General features: G+C 35.8%; 2 protein-coding genes and 1 long non-coding RNA gene across 4 annotated transcripts; 1 reads left to right on the top strand and 2 right to left on the bottom strand.

The window, feature by feature from the left end:
• Positions 1 to 9,419: 9,419 nt before the first annotated feature.
• LOC105172330 (putative E3 ubiquitin-protein ligase LUL4) lies at positions 9,420 to 18,951 on the bottom strand. 2 transcript variants are annotated; one of them, XM_011093712.3, is made up of 4 exons: positions 18,225 to 18,951; positions 13,404 to 13,899; positions 9,942 to 10,110; positions 9,420 to 9,673 (listed from the first exon to the last, which is right to left on the bottom strand). In XM_011093712.3, exons 1-3 carry the CDS (start codon positions 18,791 to 18,793, stop codon positions 9,982 to 9,984), a joined length of 1,194 nt encoding a protein of 397 aa, XP_011092014.1. In that variant the 5' UTR covers positions 18,794 to 18,951; the 3' UTR covers positions 9,420 to 9,673; positions 9,942 to 9,981. The 2 variants fall into 2 exon arrangements, with proteins under 2 accessions (XP_011092014.1, XP_011092015.1); XM_011093713.3 differs by having other exon boundaries at positions 10,008 to 10,110; positions 18,225 to 18,949.
• LOC148785221 (uncharacterized) lies at positions 16,024 to 18,218 on the bottom strand. Its single transcript, XR_016067845.1, has 2 exons — positions 17,317 to 18,218; positions 16,024 to 17,134 (listed from the first exon to the last, which is right to left on the bottom strand). It is a non-coding gene; the product is annotated as an uncharacterized LOC148785221 (long non-coding RNA).
• A 4,687-nt stretch (positions 18,952 to 23,638) lies between the features above and the next one.
• On the top strand, positions 23,639 to 24,367 carry LOC148785222 (uncharacterized). The gene has a single exon (XM_088885922.1). It carries the CDS (start codon positions 23,639 to 23,641, stop codon positions 24,365 to 24,367), a length of 729 nt encoding a protein of 242 aa, XP_088742048.1.
• Positions 24,368 to 24,773: the final 406 nt, after the last annotated feature.

Below are 24,773 nucleotides of genomic sequence, written 5' to 3' on the forward strand. Positions count from 1 at the left end.
TAAAAAAAAAAATATTTAATCAAATATATTCTTAATTCTCACATCTATATAGTTAGGTCTACCAATAATAAATCCAAACATATTTTCAGTTCTGGCAAAACTACTGTAAGTGGACAATTGCAAAAATTACTATTAATGTGGATCATTTTGACATTTTAAAGTAGACCAACGAATCCTCAAATTCTCGTCGGTTTTTTCCCGGATCACCAGGTACAAACATCGAATTTTCCATGGATTGTGTTTAGATGTATATATGCCTTCTGCGGTAATGCGCGATGATTTAGTGCTTATTTGTGGCGTTAATATTGATATGGGGTGTTGTAATTTTCTTATGGTGATTTGCATATGATTTCTGAGGATTATCAGTCTATTTTCCTAACTTTCCGAATTTAGTAGTATTGTTAGTCGGTAATCAGTTTTTGGTGATATTTTGGTTTTTAATTTTGATCACATTAATTATATATAGTCGTTTTACAAATTTATGTACAAATGTGTTTCTAGATATCTCTTATCTTTATTCTGTACGAATGTATGGGAAGGAGCAATGCACATGTTGAACTTTAGCTCATCAAAGAAAGAAAATTGTTGTACCTTAAATGAAGCAAAAAAATAAAAACTTGTACTAGAAAAGGAAAAGAAAATGATAAGAGGCATTTTGATTATTTTATAATTTCTCATATTCAATGATTGTGGTCAACCCTCATAATTAATTTCACTCAAAATAAAAGTACATATACCTATATTCTTAATTCTCACACCTATATACATATATTTAGAAATAACTAATCTAAATATATTCTCAGTTCTCGTACAGAAATCAATAATGCATTTTTATATAAATAAAATTGTTAGAAATTGAAAATGAAAATGAAAACATAACCAACGGGTTAGTCTCTATTAAGTTTTCATCCATTTTTTATGGTGAACTAACTAAAATATCCTTGGGAACTATAAATTATAATTTTACTTATTTTTAAAAAAAATTAAAATTTTTTTATTGACTAAGTGGATAATTTGTTTTATAATTTTTCATCCACCTTGTCCATTTTTCTTTTATATTTTTTATTTTTTAAGAAAAGTACAACAATAAAGTTGATAAATTCAAATATCAATTTATAATTTTTCAAATAACCAAAGATACAGAACTATGCCAAACCTAAAGGAATATGTTCATTCTGAGCTGCTTTAGTGGTTTGCATAAATCAATTCACACTCTAATCATGATGGTTTAATACATAGGGCCACACAGGCACACTGGTCTTGCTGCGTCACATGGTTATATACTCGCTCCGAGTTGGATACTAAGGAGGCATATGAAGTGTTTGCAAGCTTTGAAAATCGTTTTTCAAATTCTTGCTTTATGTTGAATTTTTGGCCCACGGCCACCAAGGCCCCTCACTGGATGGCAGCCCACTTGCTATCGGCCCATGACCCGTTGACCCTACCCACAAACCCCACCCATCATCTTCTTAACCCTTAACCCCCCCCCTCCCCCCCCCCCCCCCCTTTTTGGAGCCGATCATTTGTTCCTCTTTCTTCTTCATTTCCCTCATTCTTGTTTATCTCAATTCCAATTTACATGGCCTTGGAAAATACTCTACTGCCTTCATCTTAAATGTCTGACCACTATAAAACTCTTTCCCCTTTTATGGATTTGTGAAGAACCAAACAAGAACAAGAGAAAGGAAAAGCTTCTTTGTGAAATTCTTTGTGAGAACATCTTCTTTATGACGAACAAAATACTTAATGTGTTGTGAGTAATTCTTAGTGAAACCTAAGTGGATCTTTGTGGGTCTTAGTGTCTTTGTGTCTTGGTGGCTTTGTGGATATTTGCAATCGTGAGGGTTGCTGACTGGTGGTAGAACTTCGGCATTTGATTGCTGGATTTGGCTCCTGAGCCATTTAGTTTACTGCTTTCATATTGTATTATTTATCTGTTATTTCGTTCTGAAATTATTGTATAAGGGTTTTACAAACCCATCATTATTTCTGTAATTATCAATTAATTTGGGCTCATCACTTTGGGATAAATTCCCAACAGTGGTATCAGAGCCTCGTTTCTCATTCTTCGCCTCAGTGGTGATGAAATATATCTCTATGATATCTTTTGGTAAGTCTTTAATTTTACTGCAGTTTTTCAAGGCTCGAAAGAAAAATTCTGATTTTTGTAGGTACCGTGCGTTTTTGCTTAGGAAAATCAGTTTCTTTTTTGTTTAATTAGTGTTTAACTGCGATTAGTAAGTTTACTTTGTGGAAAAGTTTGCTTTGTGCAAAAAGAAAGAAAAGAGAAATATTTCCGTGAGAAATTTTTCTTTTACAATATTATTTTAAGTTTTGACAAAATTATTCGATTTTTTGCATTCTTTAATTCCCTTCTTGTTTGGTTCATACAACAACATATGTGAGTGTTGTAATTAATTGCATTTTTTATCCTAATAATCATTCTTTAAATTATCTTATGGTAATTATGTTTTGAGCATAAAATAGCTTTGTGTAAGTGTAACCTACTTCTCTGATTAAGTGCTTATTTTCTGAAAATTATTTCTGCTGATATATTGAGATAGCTTAGTGCAAGAAATTACTGTGTGAAATTATTTCCTGTGTGCAATTATTTCCTGTCTAATATTATTGCTTGTGATTTGAAATAATTGCTTCTCAGAAAATCTGTGTGACACTTTGTGGGGTTGTTCATATTATCCTTTTTCGGCTTAGTGCTATTATTGCTTAGTACCATGATAGGATCACATTTTATGCTTATTTCATTTTATATTTTGATCTATTTTGTGATCAAAATGTTCCTAATCAAATATTATTTGGCAGCATTAGGACAAATGAAATGAAAAATGAAGAAAAGAACCAAAATGAAATTCGGTCAAGACTCAAACTCGATTTTTAGCAAGAATTTGGAGCTCCTTGGACTACCTTTTGATGAATGAGGAGTTTAACTAGGATTATAATTTTATTTCCATAAGTCTTTTAGTTCTTAGGAATCTACTTTTAATTGTAGTAGAATTATGTATCTAGTTATTATATATATGTGATGTAATTCACTTTAACCAGGAACTTTTGAACTCTTGAGCTCTCTATGTTTTTATGATATTTTCTTATTTTGCTTTTCATGCATTCTTCCATTAGCATGTCTAGCTAGTTTTCTCATTTCGGTTGAAGACTTGGTGAAAGCTTAAATCCAACGAGTTGTAAGATCTAATTTATGCTTTCTACTTTTATTCATATTGGTATTTGTGTTGTTCTCTGTGCTTTTATTACAAATAATTTGATTTATTATCAAAAATATTTGCCTCGCCAATTGAACTTGCAAATCCGTAATTGTTTGTTTAGTTCAATAACTAGTGGTAACATAGCATAATTGATTATGTAGAAGTCTTCGATTATGTTGTGGGGAATGCACAATCTAACTTAAATAAATCCTCGTAGGAACTTATTGGTTAGAATTGGGCTTTCTAGTTCTTAATGTTGTCGGTAAATTAAATCTTGAGGACGTTCCCAAGGTTGTTTGTTGATTAGGGATTTAGTCAACGGACGTTCCTTGACTATCCACTAGGTAAGGAAAGGTGAGATCATTAGGTCGTACCAATGGCCACAACCAATTTATCTATCATGAATGATTGTTATCTTTGCATCCATGATCGATCGGGGAATTAAGCATGATCCTGTCTTTAACTCGAATACTTTTCTCTTATATTTATCTCTTCTAATTTTATTAGCTCTTTAGTTTAATTTTATTTTTATTTTTATTCTTCTTCACAATAAAAAATCCCCTAATTATTTTTATTTTTGAAGGAATTAATTTAAAACCAATCCCTATGGATTCAACCCTACTCACACTTCTACAAAAGTGTTCGTAGGAATTATTTTTTGTGGATTCGACACCCATCATACCACTTTTTGCTTTGTGATATTGATATGCTTTGTGCACCATAACTGGTGGTATTACTCTGTCAAAATTATTTATTCCCTTGATAATACTTGAGCCATGCTTTTTTCCCCGCTAATTCCTCACCTGGCCGGACCCTTGAGGTCGTCGGGTATCTGGTCGAGATTTAGCCTAGGGAGGTTTCGGTTTAATAACTGTGAAATTTTGATTTATTGATTCTCTATAATAATTGTTGCTTTTGTTGCTGATATTTTATAATGGCTGGCTATAATTTACAACATTTTGATGGGAAGTACGATTTTAATATTTGGCAATAAAAGATGAAAGGAATTCTAATTCAACAGATTATTTTTAAAGCAATTGATGCAAAGTATGCCGAAAGTGTGTCTGATGAAAAGAAACTTGAAACTGATGATTTTGCTTATTCTTCAATAATTTTAAACCTTTCTGACACTGTTTTGAGAAAAGTTGGAAAACAAAATTTTGCAAAAGATTTATGGAATAAACCTGAATAATTGTATACTGAAATTTCATTGCCGAGTAAGATGTTTTTACTTGAAAAGTTTTATAGATACAAATTGGATTTATCTAAAAATATTGAGGAAAACCTTAATGATTTTACAAAACTAATTCAAGACATAAAATTGACTAGTGATAAGAACATAGATGATTATTCTCCAATTGTTTTGTTAAATGCGATACTTGAAGCTTACTTTGATGTAAAAGCTACAATTAAATATGGTAGGGATAGTGTTAATATAGAGGCTGTTGTGAATGGTCTTAAAAGTAAAGAAATTGATTTAAAAACTAATAAACCTAGTCAAGATCTAAATGACGTTAATTATATAAAGGAAAATTCAAGATAGAAACTTTGAAAATAAACGTAGGAATAGAAGTCATAGTAGGTCCAACTATAAAGATAATAATGAAAAATTTTGGGATAGGAAATGTTATCATTGTGGAAAAAGGGGGCATTTTATTAAAGATTGTAAAATGCCAAAATGGAATGTCAAAAACGAAGAGGATGCTAATTTAGTTTCTGAAGAAGATGTTGGAGAAATATTTTAAGATTTTTTATATATCTTTTCTTAACCCTTGTGTATAAGGTCATTCTCTCTGTTTTGCAGGTACCGCGTAGGTGTTCTGGCAATCATGAGCCAAATTCGGCCCTTGGGCCTTGCCCCTTTTCTGTGTCATGGTCCAAGGGGGCAAATGTCGAACTTTTGGCCCACGGCCAAACTCACCAAGGCCTCTCACTGGATGGCAGTCACTTGCTACCGGCCCATGACCCGTTGATTCGACCCACAAACCCCACCCATCATCTTCTTAACCCTTCCCCCCCCCTTTTTTTTCCTTCGTCTTTTTCAGCCGATTCGTTTCTTCCTCTTTCTTCTTCATTTCCCTCATTCTTGTTTCTCTCCATTCCAATTTCCATAGCCTTGGAAAATACTCGACCACCTTCGTCTTAAATGTCAGACCACGATAAAACTCTTCCCCCTTTTTCGGGTTTGTGAAGAACTGAACAAGAATAAGAGAATGGAAAACCTTTTTTTTAAATTCTTTGTGAGAACTTGTTCTTTGTGAAGAACAAAATACTTAATGTGTTGTGAGTAATTCTTAGTGAAACCTAAGTAGATCTTTGTGGGTCTTAGTATCTTTGTGTCTTGGTGGCTTTGTGGGTTTTTGCAACCGTGAGGGTTGCCGACCGGTGGTAGCTTGGGCATTCGATTGCCAGGTTTGGCTCCTGATGCATTTATTTTACTGCTTTCATATTGTATTATTTATCTGTTATTTCGTTCGGAAATTATTGTATAAGGGTTTTACAAATTCATCATTAATTGTCGATTAATTTGGGATCATCACTTTGGGATAAATTTCCAACACTTTAAAAAGTATTTTTAAAATATTTGGTATGCCAATTTTCGCTTTTAAAACTTTATTTAGGCACCTATTATTAAGTTTGGTCTCTTGTGGGAGATTTATGACATGGTTACTTTTCTTTTTTCAAAGCCAAATTATGTTTGACTTTCGTTGCTTTAGCCTCTTGAGCCTTGCTATCATTTGTTGATGAAGCAATCTTAGATTGTACATCCTTTACAACATTAGTCTTTAGATAATATTTAACATCAGCAAAATGTGACTCTGCTTCAGTGAAAGGCATGTCTTGTCGTCAGCTCAACCTCTTTATGACATGAAACACTTCTTATACTAGAACTCATGTCCTATAGAGCATGTTATCCCATTTTTAAATTGGTTTACTCTGTAGTGGCAAATACTAGTTACACTATAGATTCCGACGAAGCCAATTCAATAATTAATAAACCTAAGGTTAATGAGGGTACTACCAAGAAGAAATTCAAACCTCGAGCTAGGGGACGTAGTTATACAATAAAAAGATAGACCTATCATATAACTATTGTATTGAAAGATATATCTTTACATGAAGGGATGGATCCTCATCTTTAAACTCGTCGTTCTCACTACACATTCTAACTACAATGGACATGACTTATAATGACCATATCCGTGACAAATTCACCTATAGCCAGATCTATGATTTAGTCATCTTGTGCACATCACTCTACTTCCTCAAGTTTGACGACTACTCTATACTATCGGAACTGCAAATTTCAATCATACTGACCAAGTTTATAAGGCTTCCATATGACAATCTGCACGAGTCAGTTCAATTAGTTTGGCACCTAGTCAATCAACCCACTAAGATCATACAAACGTCCAACGTCAGTCACTAATGAAACTTGGTACTCATCCAATGAATACAATATTTAGTACAAGTCTTCATAGGACACTCAATGCCAATCTCGAAATCCCCGATTTGAAATATTTTAGACCTAACCTTTATCAATTGATTATATAGCCTCCATATAATGTACGGCCCAAATGCATGGGTTGTCTAAATGATCTTTGAGCTTTTTAACATAATTAAATAAGAACAACAAGATAACATTCACTTTTATTCAGTAAATAATATCATATTATATTGAGTTTGTCAAATAGATTACGTAAAGGTCAATTAAAGTGTTTTCTGGTCATTTATCTTGGTGGGGGGGGGGGGCAATAACTCTTTACATTGAAATAAAACTCATGGAATATCTTGAAAAGGAAAATGATATGAAAAATAAAACAAAGAAGAGATATAAAATACTAAATTCTATGTGATGGAAAATTGTCTTGAAGGACCAACATAGAGGCTACATTCTTTATTATCAAAGAGAATAGGCTAAGTTGGTAAGGGAGTCATCTTGGAGAGTAACCCAATCTTTAAAATTGGAGATCTCATAACAAGGTTTAATAGGTACAAACAACCCGCAATGTGTGACTCATATATAACATATTATTTTGAGGATAAAGTACAATTTTTTTTTTTTTAAAAAAAAAAAGGTGTTCCTTTCCATCCCTGAAGTGAAAAGTGTTATGAAAATGTAATGTTAGGTTGGACTTTAATCCTTGATGAGACCAAACATGCTCTTTTGCTGAGGTTTTGAAGGGCACACCTGAGTGTGAGTTGTCATGGGCCGTAATTATGGGTTTAGGCTCATCATAGAGACCTCACAACAATCAGGATCAGAGTCTAGGGCCATTAATATTCTCACCCGCTATAACCATGTTTTAAAGTTAATATCGTGTGTGTTGATGATTGAAGTTTGGCTCAAGGGGCATATTTTGAAGCTAAGTCCATCATTGCTTCTTGAAATGAACATTGCCAATATTAAGTGTATGTTAAAGACCAAAGAGCACATGTACCAATTGCATGGTATCAGTTGCCACCTATTTCATTTCATATTTTAATTTCAATATTTTTAATTTTGTGGGGATCGTCGAAAATAGGCTTTAAGATATTTTAAATTATCAAATTATTCCAACACTTGATTTCAATTTAATGTACTAGTTTAATTTAATATTTATTTGAGGTTTATGGCTTCATTATTATAATAATTTAATTATGCTCCTTTGAGGCTTGATAAGTATCTAGCTGTTATGTTTTATATATTTATATGGCCTATTAAAAATTGAACTTATTATAATATTATGAATTTTAAGTAAACCACTTAATTTTTTATACAGTCAAATTCTTTGAACTATTTAAAGGGCCATCACTCTTTTCAGCTGGCACACATGTAGAAGTTTGCATACTTTCTAGAAATACTTTCTACTACCTCAAGTTTTGAGAATCTTGCCAACATGATTATGGATTTTTTCTTAGTTTTCTCGAGTTTGTGCATATGAGGTGAGACAGTGTTAAGAGTTAACAAAGTTTTATTTTGGAATTATTGTCAACCATAAAAACCTACATAGAGGGACACAATCATAATTTTAGGAAAGCAACAAGTTCGTAACTCTATATTGATGCAGCTTTTCTAAAATTTTTTGAGTTTTATTTTATTACTATATGAAATTGTGTAACTATCATATTCATAATTTATATATGTAATTATTTTGAAATAATAAATTATAAACACAAATGACACAATATCCACAATAGGATCGATGTTAATTATTAAAATTTTAAATAATGATTTGAAATTTATCCAAATAATGATGAACCTATAATGTTAATTGATTATAAAATCGAGATAAGATCGAAATAAACAAGAAGATTGGAGTTGGTAAAAAGTAAATAAATTGCGCTTGATAATACATTTAACTTTCATTTAGATGCCGTAATACCCTAAAGGCTTATCCACTTGAATTTACATTCAACTTCGATGTGATATGTGTTAACATTTGAATTGAAACGAACTTTATGTACTCCATATATTAGTCAAATTCAACTAATTTAATTTTTCCTCCGAATATTCTTTTTTTTTTCCCACCTAAATTTTCAGATTAAGTTTTGATCATAAAGTTAACTTTGAGCTGTTACGAAATCAAAGATGAAAAAACCCATCACATTTCGTCAAACCATCAATATATAATTGATATAAATAAAATATGTAATGAAATGATTCTATACTATTTATAAATTTTTTAATATTAAGTAAATTTAATCAATTGATTTACTAAAAATTTATAAATTCAAGAATTTGAAACTAGTGGATAGGTAAATGTTTTTTAGTATTGGACTATGTCAACATTACACATATCCATAAATATTTTATCTATACCCACTCATTTAATTTAATGAATCTACGATAAACTCGAATCTCGTGCCAATCGAGTGGAATTTATGGGAATGAAAATTAATTTTTGGGTAAAAGACCCTATTCCTTGACAAGCCTACGTCAAGTCAGCGATCCCTTTTAAAATAGACCTTGTCAAAGTTGGCAAATATACTTATAAGAAAAAAATGAAAATATTTTACTGAGACCAAATATTATTAAAATGAAAATTTAAGATAATAGCAAATCAATCTACACTTTTATCCTTCAAGAAAAATAATATGACAAGAATAATTTTGTCCAACCTAAAATACAAAGAAATGATGAAGCTTTTATGATGGAGAAGACAGAGAGATAGAGATATTAATAAATAGCAAAAAATAAGGAATAAAGGATCAAGAATCTAGCATGCAAGATCAACTTACATTCTCAAGCAGGGATCAGAAAAAAGAATTTATTTTTACAGTTTTAACAAATTTTGGAAGGAAAAAAAAGACAAAACTATCAAAGGGAGTAAAATTTACAAACTTCAGCAAAGGATATAATATGATTACAATGTGAACTGTACAGATCCTGATGAGTAGCAATCATTCTTCCCAACTGCAATTTGTGTGTATGGTTGACATTCATATGGAAGCTGTAGGTCAGTCCTCTGCTTCTGAAGATGCAGCAATCAAGAATAAGCAAGAGAAATCAGAGAAGTTAACAAATAACTTGCTCCAAACCAATGAATTGATTGCAGAAGATAGTACAGTTTTGATTATGAGTTAATCAAACTGACACCCATACTATTTATCATACTACGAAAGCTCTTCTACGTTACAAATTTTGTTTGAAAGATCAAAGTGCTGCGGGAATCTGTAATGCAAAGATGAAGAAAAGAGTGTATTTTGTGATTTTTCAATTTTCTGGTAACATGGCCCAACCTCAGCAGGTGTCTACATAAATTTCTCTTGGAATAGATGATCAGAGGATTTGTCCATTGTCGTTACCTTCATCAACCTTGATTTCCAGAAGCTCCTCAATGGGCTGACGACATACAGGACACTTGTTTGACTGGATCCTTAGCTCTTTGGCACAGTCACTACACATACACTGCAAAGCAAAGAACAGGATTCAAACTGCTGAATCAATATTTCCAGTTCGTGGTGAAGTCTTGATAGCGTGCAAACCAAAGAAATAGAAAACCAAGGCCAAAATGAGCAATATGTTTCATAAGAGCATATACTTTAACCAGTCTTCACTAAACATTTTCATTTTGCATTTTCTTTCGCCTCAGCATAGTTTCAGCGAGATCACAAGTAGACCAGATAAAAAACAATGATAAAAGTATCTTACATTAGTGAAATTTCAGGAGTATTAGAAAATGGGGAACAATAAACTTTTTTGGCCGAAAGCCAGCTGTTAGTCTCAGAAGCAGACTACAAAAAGACTGACAACAATCACCAATAAAGAACGTGTGAGAAATGAATCTGTGAGTTGTGTATTTATGTTATATTCCAGCAGCCAATAGGAACACACAACATCCTCTATTTTGGAGTTGTGTACTTATGCTTAATTCTGGCAGCTGATAGGAACATACAACATCCTCTACTTTTGCCACCAAAGATAGTCGCCACTAAAACCACCTCATTTATAAATTCAAAAACATTGCATAAGATCAGAGAAAAAGTGCAGGTTCTAAGATTAAAAATAGGACCAAGAAGACATGTTTTCTGTTAACCCATTTAGTTGAATTACATCCCTTCCCCTGGTTATTTCCTTCTTTCGTCTTTCTTAATTGATCATCGGTTCTTTCATTATTTACTCTCCAATTAAGCAAATGAAATGAGCAAAATCATGATTGCTCTATCTTCCTTAATGTGGCAAGCATCTGTGAGCATACAACAGACGGAATAAAGAACATATTTGATTATGATTAGCTCTCCTCCAGACAAGCTAATTACGAACACATCCCGTACTCGTATTGAAACTACAAAACCTTTGCTCTAAATTTACCATGTTTGTTAACTCCCCCGCTACCATTTGCATTTTTTATGAAAAATGATTGAGTAGGTAAAAAAATTTAAGGAATTTCCTGTGTAGCCTCTACCAATTCCTTATATTTCATTGACAAGAATACCTTTGGCAGATTCACAATAGTCGGTTTACATGTAATATATATACACATAAAAGAGCAAAATGTAACGGGTCACTTTTTCACAAATATAAGTGTTGGAGGGAATAATTAGTCATATGAAGGCCTTAAAAATTAGTGGTGGGTGATAACTTTTTGGCGCTTGTAAATATATTTTAGAATAACATTTTGCATCTGTGAAAGGAAAATGACATGTTCAAGTAAATAACTATCTTTAAGGGATTTAGATATTCAATGTAGATGTGATCTGTAAAATAATTAGACTGTGATTTTAATAAGAAAAGAAGGTATAACATTTCTCTATCTTTGTTTTCATTGACTTTGAGATCATTTTTTCTTCTATTTTATTTACTATTTTCCTTTTTCTTTCTTGGCCACAACTTTTCTTATCATCGTTAGGGTGGCAAGAAAAAATGTGGGCCCAAACTATGAGAAAGAGAGGAAGAGGTGGCAGTAGAAGATAGATTGAGCAATCAGGAGCCGGACAGAGAGAACGACAAAGGTTTGAAAATATACAGAAAGGAAAGGTGGCCAACATAAAGGAGAGAGAATAAGGAGGTAAAGGAAGGAATGAAGAACTGTAGAAAGGCGACAGAGACGGTAAAGGACAGAGATGAGAAAGGGGAAGGAGAGGGGAGTGTACAGTGCAGTTTTATAGTGGTGGGAAGGCGAGGGACATGAAGGAGGTAGAAGATAGTAGAGATGGCAATGTTCAGGTCAAATCTAGACCCATCCTGAAAACACGGTCCATTTGGTGTAGGTTTCGAACCATAAATAGGTCCCTGATCCTAGTTTATGGACCTAGATCCAACTGATTAAAGAATTAAGAAGTATCTTTTAAATCTTCAAATATGTATCTTATGTTATATATCTACAAATATGCTTATGTTACCTATATAATCACATATAGAATATAAATATATAATATTTTACAAATATAAATAATAATCTGAACTTAACTATATGCTTTTTAATATATATAAACTATCACATATGTTTGTAATTATAGTGTTTCTAAAACTAACTACATGGTATAAATTGCAGACAAGTAGTTCCTTGCTAAAATATAACTTTCTCATGTATACAGTTAGAGATTATTTTTGCTGTATCTGAAAGATATCTTTTAATATTTTTAAAACTATAAAATGGCCAAACAGGGTTTAACCCACTGGGTTCATTTCAGACATGGTCTGATTCCTGGTCCTTAAGAACCTTGACATGTCAGGTCCCAAGTTTTGGCAAACCCATCATGAACCCGGCCTACTGTCATCCGTAGGAGGGAACATGGAGAGAGAGGATTGGGTGTTTTAAGGACTCACGGGATTGTTCCCCTTTCAAGTCAAAGAAATGAAATTAGGATTCAGTTTATTCTAAGATCTAAACACTTTCTGCAAAATTGCCATCCCAAACTGAAATTTGCATTAGAGCTACATTGAATACTTGAGAGCAATGATATTCTAATTAAAAATGCTTATAAATATATTAAAGAAGTACACCTTCAACTAATATTACAAATACATTCCTTCCCAAATATATAATAGGGCAAAATTATCATGTAATTAACTTATGAATTGATCATTACAGTAAGTTTATTATATTGAGGATTCATGAGTACCAAGGAAGTTTATTATATTGAGGATTCATGAGTACCAAGGAGCCAACTTAGAGCGAAGGTTAATCAAATTGTAAAAGAGGAGAGGAAGAGATTGTAATTAATCTATTTTGGAGGGAAGGTAAGTGTAATTAACCATAAAAACTAAGAAAATATTAGATTATGCAGTCAATTAACGGTTTAATGGTAATCCATCTAAATGTATCCTAGTTCATCAAAACTTCAAGGCAACTGAAGAAGTTGTCCTTTATGATTTCCTGATATTTAAAGTAGAGAAGCTTAGTTTAAGGAGACTATAGATATCTTAAGAATTTAACAATTCTGCAAATTAATTAAATTGTTGAAGTAGTTCTCGTACAGTTTCAACCAACTAAAATAGAAGGAAAAAGGAAAAAGTAACCTAATGTCTAGAACGCAGATATTCTGATATCTTTAGATTTCATCAGCAAGTTCAAGTCAGTCAGGAGGCAAGGCTTAAAAGAGGTTTTTGTAGAGAACTTCAGAGCTTCCATTATAACATAAATTTACTTCAATTTAGTTAAATTAACAGCAGCCCTTCTGAGTTAAACTTGTTACATTCTGGTTATAATCATATTCTCCATCTATGATTAAATAAAAGGTTGAAGTTGAGGTGGTTACCATGTGCCTGCATGGCAACACAGCTGTATTCTTGACCTCAGTCATGCAAATGATACATTCTTTTCCTGATTCCATGTCGTTGATGGCAGCTTCAGCTGAATTGCTGATCCCGAAAATCTCACGCAACTCATAACGAGCATTATCAATCCATAAAATCTGCTTTATTACTTTCACCTGAAAATTTCCACTATCTTTCTTTTCTAAAACAGCCTGAGAGATTTGGGCATGAGGAGATGTATTTTCCAGCTCCTCACTTGAAGCGATAGACATTGATGGTCCACGTGATTCTGCTGATATTACAAGTGGGTAAATATCTTCTACAGGCTTTGACAGGTCATCAGTGTCAAAGAAGCCTAAGTCCACGCCAGTTCCTGAAGGCTGGCAGAATTTCTGCCCTAGTCCTTTCTGGAATGGAACCTTCACAGGCACAATCTCCGGATATACTGGAGTAAATCTACAGTTGTCCCCCTCCTTGGCAAAATAGAAGATAGTAATACTGCAATATAAGTGCAAAACTATATCAAGTAAAGCCAGCATCATCAATGACATGAATAAGAATCAACGGCATCCACGTGATATGTTGTGTTCATAGCTGGGAAGAAAACAAGTAAAAAGATAACTCAGAATGGATCAACAATCACATAGATCCAAACTGTAAAACATCATTCTTCGTGACATCATTGAAATAAAAGCTAACACCTATTGAGATTTCGACCTTGAAAGAGCATGCCCTATTGAAGTTAGAAATTAATTGGATGGCTAAAGTTTCAATCATGTGCAAGAAATTAATTTTGATTGGTAGTAATTTGTGAAAAATGATAGTAATGCAAGTAAATCATTCAAAAACATGAGTTTTGCCTCTACAATAAGTAACAATCCACACAGAAAACAAGTTTAGTATTGTGAGGGTTGAATCATTGAGAAATAGCACAATCAAGCTAGTAAAGCTAATTACACATTTATTTGTTCGACACAACATGAATTTTTGCATTCGTATGGTAATAGTTCCTTCATTTTCTGGATTGTGCAAGTGTACCATCTCCTCCATACTTCATAGAGATTAAAAGGGCAAATTATTAACTCAAATTCAGGTCTGAATAAAGTTTTCATGCTTAACCAGGTGAACAATAGGAAGAGCAACCTCGTATGAGCTTATTGTCTTGAATATCCCACTGTAATCACATAAATGGCATTGTGATTATTGGATAGTACATTTATATCCAATTTTCTGTATAGAAGGATTTATGGAAATGATGTAGAACACGAGGCAAATATATTTTGGGAGCATCTGGATAGGCGGAAGTCAAAGTTATAGTGGTTTAGTAACTATATCAAGTAAAGCCAGCATCATCAACGAGATGAAAAAGAATCAATGGCATCCAGGTGATATGTTGTGTTCACAGCAGAGAAGGCAACAAGTAACACTGTCACATAACTCGGAACAAACCAACAATCCCACAGACCAAAACTATGAAACATGTGGCATCATTGAAATAAAAGCTAACACCTATTGAGATTTTGCGACCTTGAAAGAGCATGCTCTGTTGAAGTTAGAAATTAATTGGATGGGTAAAGTTTCAATCATGTGCAAGAAATTAATTTTGTTTGGTAGTAATTTGTGAAAAATGATAGTAATGCAAGTAAATCATATCATACAATATAATGCACAGACACTCAAAAAAATTACTCAATGCATCCATGCGTCCAAAATATAAAATAAAAAATAAAAGGAAAAGGACACGGCGTCGGACACGCCACGGACACACTTGTTGGCGTGTCCAATACATTTTGGAGGCATGTCCGACACGTTTTGGACACATTTAGTTTTTTTTTTTTTTTAATCTCAAAATGTTTTGGGTTGTCCTTCTAAAAAAGGAGTTTTGGTCTTAAAAAAAAAAAAGAATTAATTCACTCCTCTCAAACTAAAAGTTTTAATGAAATTACTATAATTTCGAGAGATAGTCATGATGATTCGAATTATTAGAAATTTTGAAATCTCTCTTCTGATTCAAAATCGTGGTGTAACGAGTATCCTCCCCTGTTCCCGTCATGGAAGTAAAATGGGAGGGATGTGCCCTACTCGATCCCTAGTCCTGGTCCCGTCAGTCCAAAAAGCGTGTGGGGCAAGGACATAGCTGAGAGGAGGGTGCATCTCTCCCAAAGAGAATCAAGAGTGAGTGAACTTTGGGTGAGGGGCACGATAGAATTGAACAACCGCATCGGCATCATTTTCTATGCATTGTGTATGGCTCTACAATCAAATTGACCCTTACTTTCCATTCAAGAAAGATAAAAAATCTATCAACCCCAAATGGGTAAGTGGTCAAATTGCCACCTTCATTGCATAATTTTTAAAAGAAACTGATGATGTATATTTTTGAATCCACATTTGGTTAAGAAATTAGATGTAACATATGCATATTTTATGTTTTATCTTGATATTTTTCATATTGCATATTTTAATTTTATGAGAAATTGACAATATACACAATAAAAAAATATATTATATATAGCCGTATCAAATTGTCGTGTCGTGTCCTATTTCCTAATCTTTTTGTATTTTTTTGTGTCACCGTATCCGTGCCGTTTCGCGTCCGTGTCCGTGTCCATACATCATAGATTATCAAAAAACATGAATTTTGCCTTTACAACAAGTAACAATCCACAAAGAAAGGAAGTTTCATATTGTGAGGGATGAGGTTAGAATCATTGAGAAAGAGCACAGTCGAGCTAATTAAGCTAGTTACACATTTATTTGTTAGAGACAACATGAAGACATTGGGAAAGGACTTCAATTTACAAGACACTGCAAGGACTTAAGTGTATTACAAGCCAAAACCAACTTGAATCTTTGACCATTATTCACATCACTAACCATATGACTGTTGTCTACTTCAAAGCAACCACTCAACATATATTGGACCTCGTGCCCCAACTTCAGTTTTTACCAAACAAACTCACCTACTTCTACTTGGAATACATGCGATGTTAAACATCTCTTGACTATGTTAAATATCTATGTATCCTAATAACTGGAATAGTGCGAAAACCATAATACATAAAACATCAATTTAGAAGAAGCAGCAATATTAACTTTGTACTAATCAAAAGAGCCCATAATTTCAAATGGCAATGACAAAAGTTGAAAACGAAATGACATGGCTCTTATGTGCTTTTCACTAGCAAAATTCTCTCAGAAAAGCACCAAAAGTAAAGACATTATGCTCCAACCTTGCTAAATTGAGTTGATTGGTTTAACTTGCATGAGTATCAGATAGTTAATGATAAATGGTGCTCTCTCACATTTGTTTTTGCATCTCCAAATAAAGTGATATGTCAAATTTATTTATTTTTTCTTTTCCTAATAATTTGACTAGGCTTATTACTTGTAAATTGGAAGAAAAGCAGTGTTCTTTACCTTAAAAATAGGGAAATGGGTATTTTTTCCTGTTTGATAGTATTGATCATCAATTAATGCTAAGCAGCACAATCTCAACTACAACACACTCAGAAAGATGTAAGAAAAAATTGAAGTCCACTCCTACCTCTTGACTAAGTCAATCTATCAGAAGGTTATTTAGATTCCACAAAAAGATAGAAGCATCAAATTTAATGCACTTGTAAACAATTGCAAGGTAGCATTGACATGGACATAAGTGTAGTCATCCTCACCAACCTTGCTGAGGTGGGAGAAAAAATGATGAAAGCACATTCCAGCCAACACAAATACACTGGATGGAGAAGAAAAAAGTTATATTAACTGGCACCGCCAAGCTATCCAATTCTCAAAAATAGTACCACCTTAAGAGAAGGAAAAAAGAAGTACAAGGAAAAAGGACACTGGTAAAGAAATCAGAAATGCACCCATAATTATCCCTAATATATGACAAGTTTGACAAGCAAAAGACTATACCCATTCCTGGGGAACGCCTGGAAACTAGCCTCAATAGTTTTCAGCATTCTACTACCCCCTGAGTCGTGTGAAGGAAAATTGATCTCGAGCCAAACAACTTACAAAGGGCAATGATTAGATGAGAAAGCTTGTCCAGAATCCACACTGTTATTAGACATCATAAATCACACCTATTTCATATGATACTTTCATGGATTTTTTTGAAGAGTGCAACCACAAACAAGAATTAAAATCCCTATGCAATTTGTTTTTTAAATTGAATCTTGGGGCTTCGGCTGATAAAACAAGCTTTGGATGAACGTGTGGTTGGACATGTTAAATCCTAGTCTTTTGACTATTAAATAAAACAGAACAGCAAGGATCAACCACAGAGCAATGTTATCAGAAATACAATGACAGAATGAGCAGAAACTTAAATCATCAAATAGAAAACAGATCAACTCAAACAACTTAAGCTTTACTTGACAGCATCCCCACAAGATCATCCAGGGAAGTATGTTTCTTGAGTCAGCATTTGCAAGAGTGATTACTTCATGCCATAGGCTGGTAATGATAAATCGGAATCCCACTGTCAACCCAGTTATATATTCAGATACTCCAAATGCCTGCAATTCTGACTATTCTGATTAACTTCTTTAATCCTTTTTGTTCATAGTATGTATCAATTCATTATGTTAGTCTGTTAATGATTTCTTACGGTAAGGTAGATCCAACACTATCTTCCCAAAGGTGAGTAGAAGAGAACCACTGTTATCAAAGTCAAAGGCAAACCTAAAAGACATCTAAACATTCATTTGCTCACACAAGGAGACATACAACATCTATCAATGGCATAATTCCAAGACAAAGACATAGTAAAAGCAGAAAAATGGTGTTTCCCACAATAGTCAAGCAAACGTTCGACAAACCTGCCATCAACCAAAGCATCAAAAGTGAAAGAAACCAAGTGACAGTCTGGGAACTGCTCATCCACTTGAAGCCTTATGGTGTCTTTGTGAACATTAACATCATTCTTGATCTTCTTGGCACTCTGGTGATCTACGTAAGGAGCAGGCTGAAGTGGTGGCGGTGGCGGAGGAAGAGGTGCAACTGATGGGGCCCACCCGCTAATTTGGGGGATGTAATACGGGCGGTAGTTGGGGTACTGACCCATATTATTAACGGGCCTCGAGTAGTAATTGGAGAAGTTGTAATTGTAGTTGTAGGGGGGAAGAGGCGGGGGTGGAGGTGGAGGGGGACGGAAGGCGGGATAAGGGTGTTGCTCCGGTGGTTGGGGTGCAGAATAAGGGGCGTTTGCAGCAAAAGCATAGCTTGGTGGTTGGACGGGTGGATTGGAAGCGTGGGTTGGTGATGTAGGTTGAGGGGGAGCTGGAATTGCTGGGGGAGGACTGACGGGAGAAGAGGATGACGGAGGGAGGGGTGGGTAGTTGTGGTGGTTTTGAGGGTGGTGGTGTCTTTTACTCCACGACAGGCCCATGTCCGGGGAGGATGGCGACTGCGCCTGGAGGGCGGTGGTGGCGTGCGAAGGTCGTTGAAAGTTCTTGTTTTTCTGATTTGGGACAAAGACGAAACGTCGATCCGCAGTAAAATCCAGTACTTTTAAGGTGGGATCTGGTTGGAGTCAACATAGCATTACATATTCTATTCCAAACTCTTTTATCAATTGCGCGTGTAGCTTAGGTGTGCTGCACACGGACACGTCAGTGATATTGGCAGAAAAATTGGCAATGTTTGGATTCATGTTGTTGCATTTTTCAAAAATAAGACACATTCAATATTTATTTATAGATTTTTAAATCTTATTTGTGTATTTTGTTATTTTTTAACTTTCTCTACATAATATATATATATATATATTTATATATAATATAAAAAATATATAATTTGACAATAAATAGTGATTTTTGTCTCCAAAAAATACAACATTAAACATACAGTATTTACATATTTATATATATAGATATATATAAAAGAGATATAATTTGACAATAAACAATGATTTTTGTCTCCAAAATCTCAACATCAGACCTACACCACTTATTTTAAAATATTTTAAATTACCTCAAAACACAAGTCCAAACATACCATCTATTTTCAACACACATTTACCTATTTTTCTCTCTTTATTTTCAAAACACAAAACAAAAGAGCAAAAACATAAATTCAACATAAGGATTGCATTTTTATTCCTACGTTTTGATCCGATGATTGCAGCCATCTTTTGTGAATTGTCAATTGATGACAAAAGAGTATCTGCTATTGAAAATTAGCTTTTACGACCACATCATTTTCGTAGTGAAAGCGACGAGAAAAATCACCATATTTTGCGACAAAAGAAAGAAAAATTATCACCTTTTGCTATGGAACTCCAAATTATACAAATAAATTTAAAATTTAAATTTGCATTTTTTACTGCAATCATCCTAATGATAATTTCAATATTTATTATTTTTATTTTTATAATTTTATTTATAATAATAATTGAAAGTATAGTTAAGTTATCATTATATTTAAAAATTTAAATTACATTATAACTAAATAATGCATATAACTAAAGAAATCAGGATAATTACACGCCCTTCATCTAAAAATTTGGTGTAATTATACATAAATTCTTCCTTACTTAAAAAAATACATCTAGCATTGATCGTTTATCGAATGTCAAAATTAATTACAGACTCTACTGTATGCAGTAGTGGGATCAGGTCGAATCCCTAGGGAACTACGAATTAATTTCTCAGTCAAGTTACGATAATCAAATAGGAGGGGGATTGAATTAAGAATTACTACTAACTAATAGATATTAAACAGAAAGTAGAGATAAATTATTAGGAAGAAACTAGTAGGTAAGAAGTCCGATCCGATGGAATGTATCACCCAATCGTTATGTTAATCATTGATAGCACAAGATTAATTTCACAATCAAGCATTCAACCTTGAAACCTATTAGGATACTCATAATAAATCCCTATTTTTATATTATAATTGATTTGACTCAAGCATTTAAATAAAAACTTATTATCTCATGACTGGGCACGATTGTGTTCCTTATCAATTTAACAATAGCGATTGTTGAACTTAGATTAAACAATTGAAATAGTTGCAATCATCTAACCTAGTTTTCTTGTCCCTGTAAATAAAGCATGCGAAGCACACAATTAATTTGCTTGCTACTTGTACCACTTATTCATGATAATTACCCATCATTGAACCCATAGGTAGCAATAGAATAATTAATATCGAATCGAATTGTCAGATCTATCAACAATAATCATTTCATAAGATGTATGTTGAAATTGAACTTGGAAATACATGAAAACGAAGAACAACAAAATCTTGCAACTCAATGTATTCAAACTGGAAAAACTGTATGGAAGAGAAGTAGTTTTCATCTGTAAGTTTCTTGTTTCTTGATGAGAGGATGGAAGGCTGAAGACCGCCTTATATACATGGCTTGCAACTAACCTACCTAACCTCTAAAGTGCTAAAGCACTTAAGTAGCAAAATAAAGCGTGATAGAGAGAAACACGATTCTTGTACACAGCAGCAATAAACAGATATTAAAATGTCAACGGCTGCTAGCTGCAAATTCCATTTAAGAAGAAAGACCCATCTTCTTAGTTGTAGTCAAATCTCTAATTTCATCACTCCCCTCGCAAGTTGAACTTGAGGTAAGATTAACCAGGCTCAACTTGGTCCTCAAGTGAATGAAGGCACTACAGGGTAGTGATTTTGTGAAGATGTCTGCAACATGCTGCTTGGAAAACACATAAGTTGGTTGTATCACCCCTTCCTTAAATTTGTTCCTTACAACGTGTCAATCTATTTCGAGATGCTTCGTCCGTTCGTGGAATACAGGATTTGCAGTAATGTGCAATGCGGCCTTATTATCACAGAAAAATGGCACAGGTTGTTTCACTTGTATATCCAGAACTTTAAGTAAATAAATCAACCATGTCACCTCGCAAGTAGTTGTGGCCATGCTACGGTATTCAGCTTCGGCTGATGATCTTGCCACAGTCGTTTGCTTCTTGGTTTTCCAAGAAAGAGGTGTTTGTCCCATAAAAATGCAAAATCCAGTAAGTGACTTTCTTGTTGTCTGGCATGCAGCCCAGTCTGCATCACAATAAACTCGAAGAGAAAAATCAGTATTAGATGGTAGGAATAAACCAGTAGAGACACTTCCCTTTGGGTATCTCACAACATGAATGGCAGTTTCCCAGTGTTTTTCACAGGGTTGTTGAAGATGCTGACTTAGTTGCTGGACTACATAGCAGAGGTCCGGTCTGGTGAATCCCAGATATAGGAGCCGTCCAACCAATCTTCTGTACCTGGAGGGATCAGTTAAGGCAGCTCCTGCATCTGCAGAGAGTTTCAGTCCTGGGGGCAAAGGTGTGGTGCTGTTCTTACCATTCTTTAATCCCACATCTTTGATAATATCCTGTGCATACTTGTGTTGTGTAACCACTAGCCCTTGTTTGGAATGAGCTAACTCTAATCCTAGGAAATATTTAGCATTTCCTAAATGTTTGACAGTAAAAAGCTTATCCAAGTAGTTTTTAACAATCATTATTGAATTTTCAGAGGCTGAGGTGATTAATATATCATCTACATAAACAAGTAATGCAATCAAGTTCACACCAGTACCCTTTATAAACAAGCAATGGTCATGGCTACATTGCTCAAACCCAAAGAGTTTCATTTTGTTAGTGAATTCCTCATTCCATTTCCTAGAGGCCTGTTTCAGGCCATACAGTGATTTTTCCAATTTACACACCTTTCCAGGGGGAATTTCATAGCCTTGGGGTGCTGTCATAAAAACATCTTCATCAAGGGAGCCATGTAGGAAGGCATTGTTGACATCTAAATGATGCAACGGCCAACCCTTTCCCACAGATACAACTAGGAAGAGTCTTACAGTGACTGATTTTGCAACAGAGCCTCGTGCCGAGATGGGGCCGAGGCGTACGACTGCTACTGCTGCGAAGGCGTCAGGGCAAGATCCGGAAAGCCCGCGACACGCAGCTTCATCCGACGAGAGAGCTGAGAACCCGGAGGACGGACACTCCCGATTGGCGGAATTGGAGGAGAAGGTCTCTTCCCTAGAATCTGAGATCACGGTGTTGAATTTGGAGTTGGACGAATGTCGGCACGTGATTTAGAAGATGGCTGGCGTATTCGGAAACGACAGCATTGCTGATATGCGGCGTGACATGGAGCAGATGTCCATTCAGATTGGGTTGCTCCAGCGTGCAGTGGGTAGCACGCCTATGGTTGCTCACGACCCCGGTGCTAGGCTTCGAACCCCCGAACCGAAGGCCTATAGCGGTGAGCGTGATGCGAAGGAGGTCGAGAACTTCCTCTTTGACATGGAACAGTACTTCCTTGCGGCAGACGTGCGGGACGAGGCAAGGAAGGTTGCGACTACAACCATGTATCTGACTGGTGACGCAAAGCTGTGGTGGCGTACCAAGTTTGCGAAGATCCAGGCCCATCAAGTACAGCTTGATACGTGGGCTCTTCTACGGGAGGCGATCAGAGAGCAGTTCTTCCCCGAGAATGTGGAGTACAATGCCAGGAGGGCATTGCGAAAGCTTGAACATACAGGTTCCATGGGGGAATATGTGAAAGCTTTTTCAGCGCTGATGCTGAACATCCGAGACATGTCAGAGGCAGACAAGCTGTTCACTTTTATGGAAGGTTTGAAACAGTGGGCAAGAAATGAGTTGCAGCGGCAACGTTGTGACTGATTTGAGTTTGGCTATTATAGCGGCCGAACGCTTGGCAGATTTCAACCTAGAGACTCAGAAGGATAGGCAGGCGACGCTTAGTCCTGAGTAGAGTAAGTGGAGTGGGATGAGATCGTTCAGAAATAATTTCAACAGAGGTGGGGGAGACTAGAGGCTACGCTCAGAATGGCTCACAGGGCGGTTCAGATAGGAACAAGCCCCAAGAGAATAGGCAGGAAACACCACAGAGGAGGAGAGGGTGTTTAATCTGCGATGGTCTGCATATGTATCGGGATTGCCCGAAGAGACAGGTGTTGAACGCATTGGCGACGACCTTTACCGACAAGGTGTCATCCTCGAAGAGTGTGGAGCCACAAGCAGAGGCGGATGGCGAGAATGACACGGAGGAGGATGAGGACAACTTGGGGGCCGTATCCCAATGGTGCAACACATTCTCTATGGTGGCGGCGAAGGGAGTTGTGCCATCCCTTGCGAAAAAGACCATCCCGGCTCTTACTGTGGAGCAGCCGTAAAAGAAAGAAGAAGAAGTTCAGCCCTAGATTCCTAGGAAGAAAGGGTTGATGTTCGTGGATATGAAGATTCATGGCAAGCCAGTCCGTGCCATGATTGATACAGAAGCCTCTCACAACTACCTTGCGAGCGCCGAAGTGGTGAGACTCGGGTTCGTGCTGGAGAAGGGAGTTGGGCGAGTGAAGGCGATCAACTCGGCTGTGCAACCCATTGCCGGTGTAGCCAAGTTTGTGCTGATTAAGGTTGGTGCTTATGAGGGCAAGACCAATCTTTCTGTTGTGGTGATGGACGACTTCAAGCTTATCCTTGGGCTTGAATTTCTACGGGATACACGCACTGCTGTCTTACCTCATGTCGATTTGCTGATGATGTTGGGAGCGAAGCCGTGTGTCATTCCTACCTTGGCCAGACGCACAGGAGAGAAGAACTTGTCGGCCATGCAGTTTGAGAAGAGGCGCAAGCGGAGTGAGACATCCTACTTGGGCACTCTTTGTTTTGAGGAAATGGAAGAGGTGTCAGGTCCCATCCCGGGCGGTACTAAGAAATTGCTGAGGGAATTTGAGGATGTGATGCCAGACGAGCTGCCTGGGAAGCTACCACCGAAGAGGGCAGTGGATCACGGAATTGAGTTGGTGCTTGGCACGAGACCGCCTGCCAGGGCACCGTACAAGATGTCGCAATCTAAGCTTATGGAGCTTAGGAAGCAGTTAGCAGACGCCTCGAGCCGCAGGGCAGATTTGGCGAATTTGGAGTTGATAGCAGCGGTATCCTCTAGCGCGGCTGCTATGTGAAGGATTAGGTGCGGGAGTTACTACCGAGAGATCCCGTAGAGTGATGCCCGATTCGGCTTGTCAAGCAGGGCAAGGCTCGACACTTTTAGATCGAGGATGGATTGTTGATGACCAAAGGAAACCGTGTATATGTTCCGAGAGGCGGGGACCTATTAAAATCACTTCTTTCAGAATGCCACGACTCTCTTTGGGCGGGACACCCAGGACAGGAGCGCACGTGTGCCTTGGTGCGGAGGGCCTACCATTGGCCAAAGATGCGGGACGATGTCGAGACGTATGTCCGCACTTGCTTGATTTGTCAGTAGGACAAGGCAGACCATCAGAAGAAGGCTGGTTTGCTGCAACCACTTCCCATCCCAAAGCGTCCATGAGAGAGCGTCTCCATGGATTACATCTCTGAATTGCC

The sequence above is a fragment of the Sesamum indicum genome, linkage group LG10, assembly GCF_026168435.1.
Source record: "Sesamum indicum cultivar Baizhima isolate 11 linkage group LG10, ASM2616843v1, whole genome shotgun sequence".
NCBI classification, from domain to species: domain Eukaryota; kingdom Viridiplantae; phylum Streptophyta; class Magnoliopsida; order Lamiales; family Pedaliaceae; genus Sesamum; species Sesamum indicum.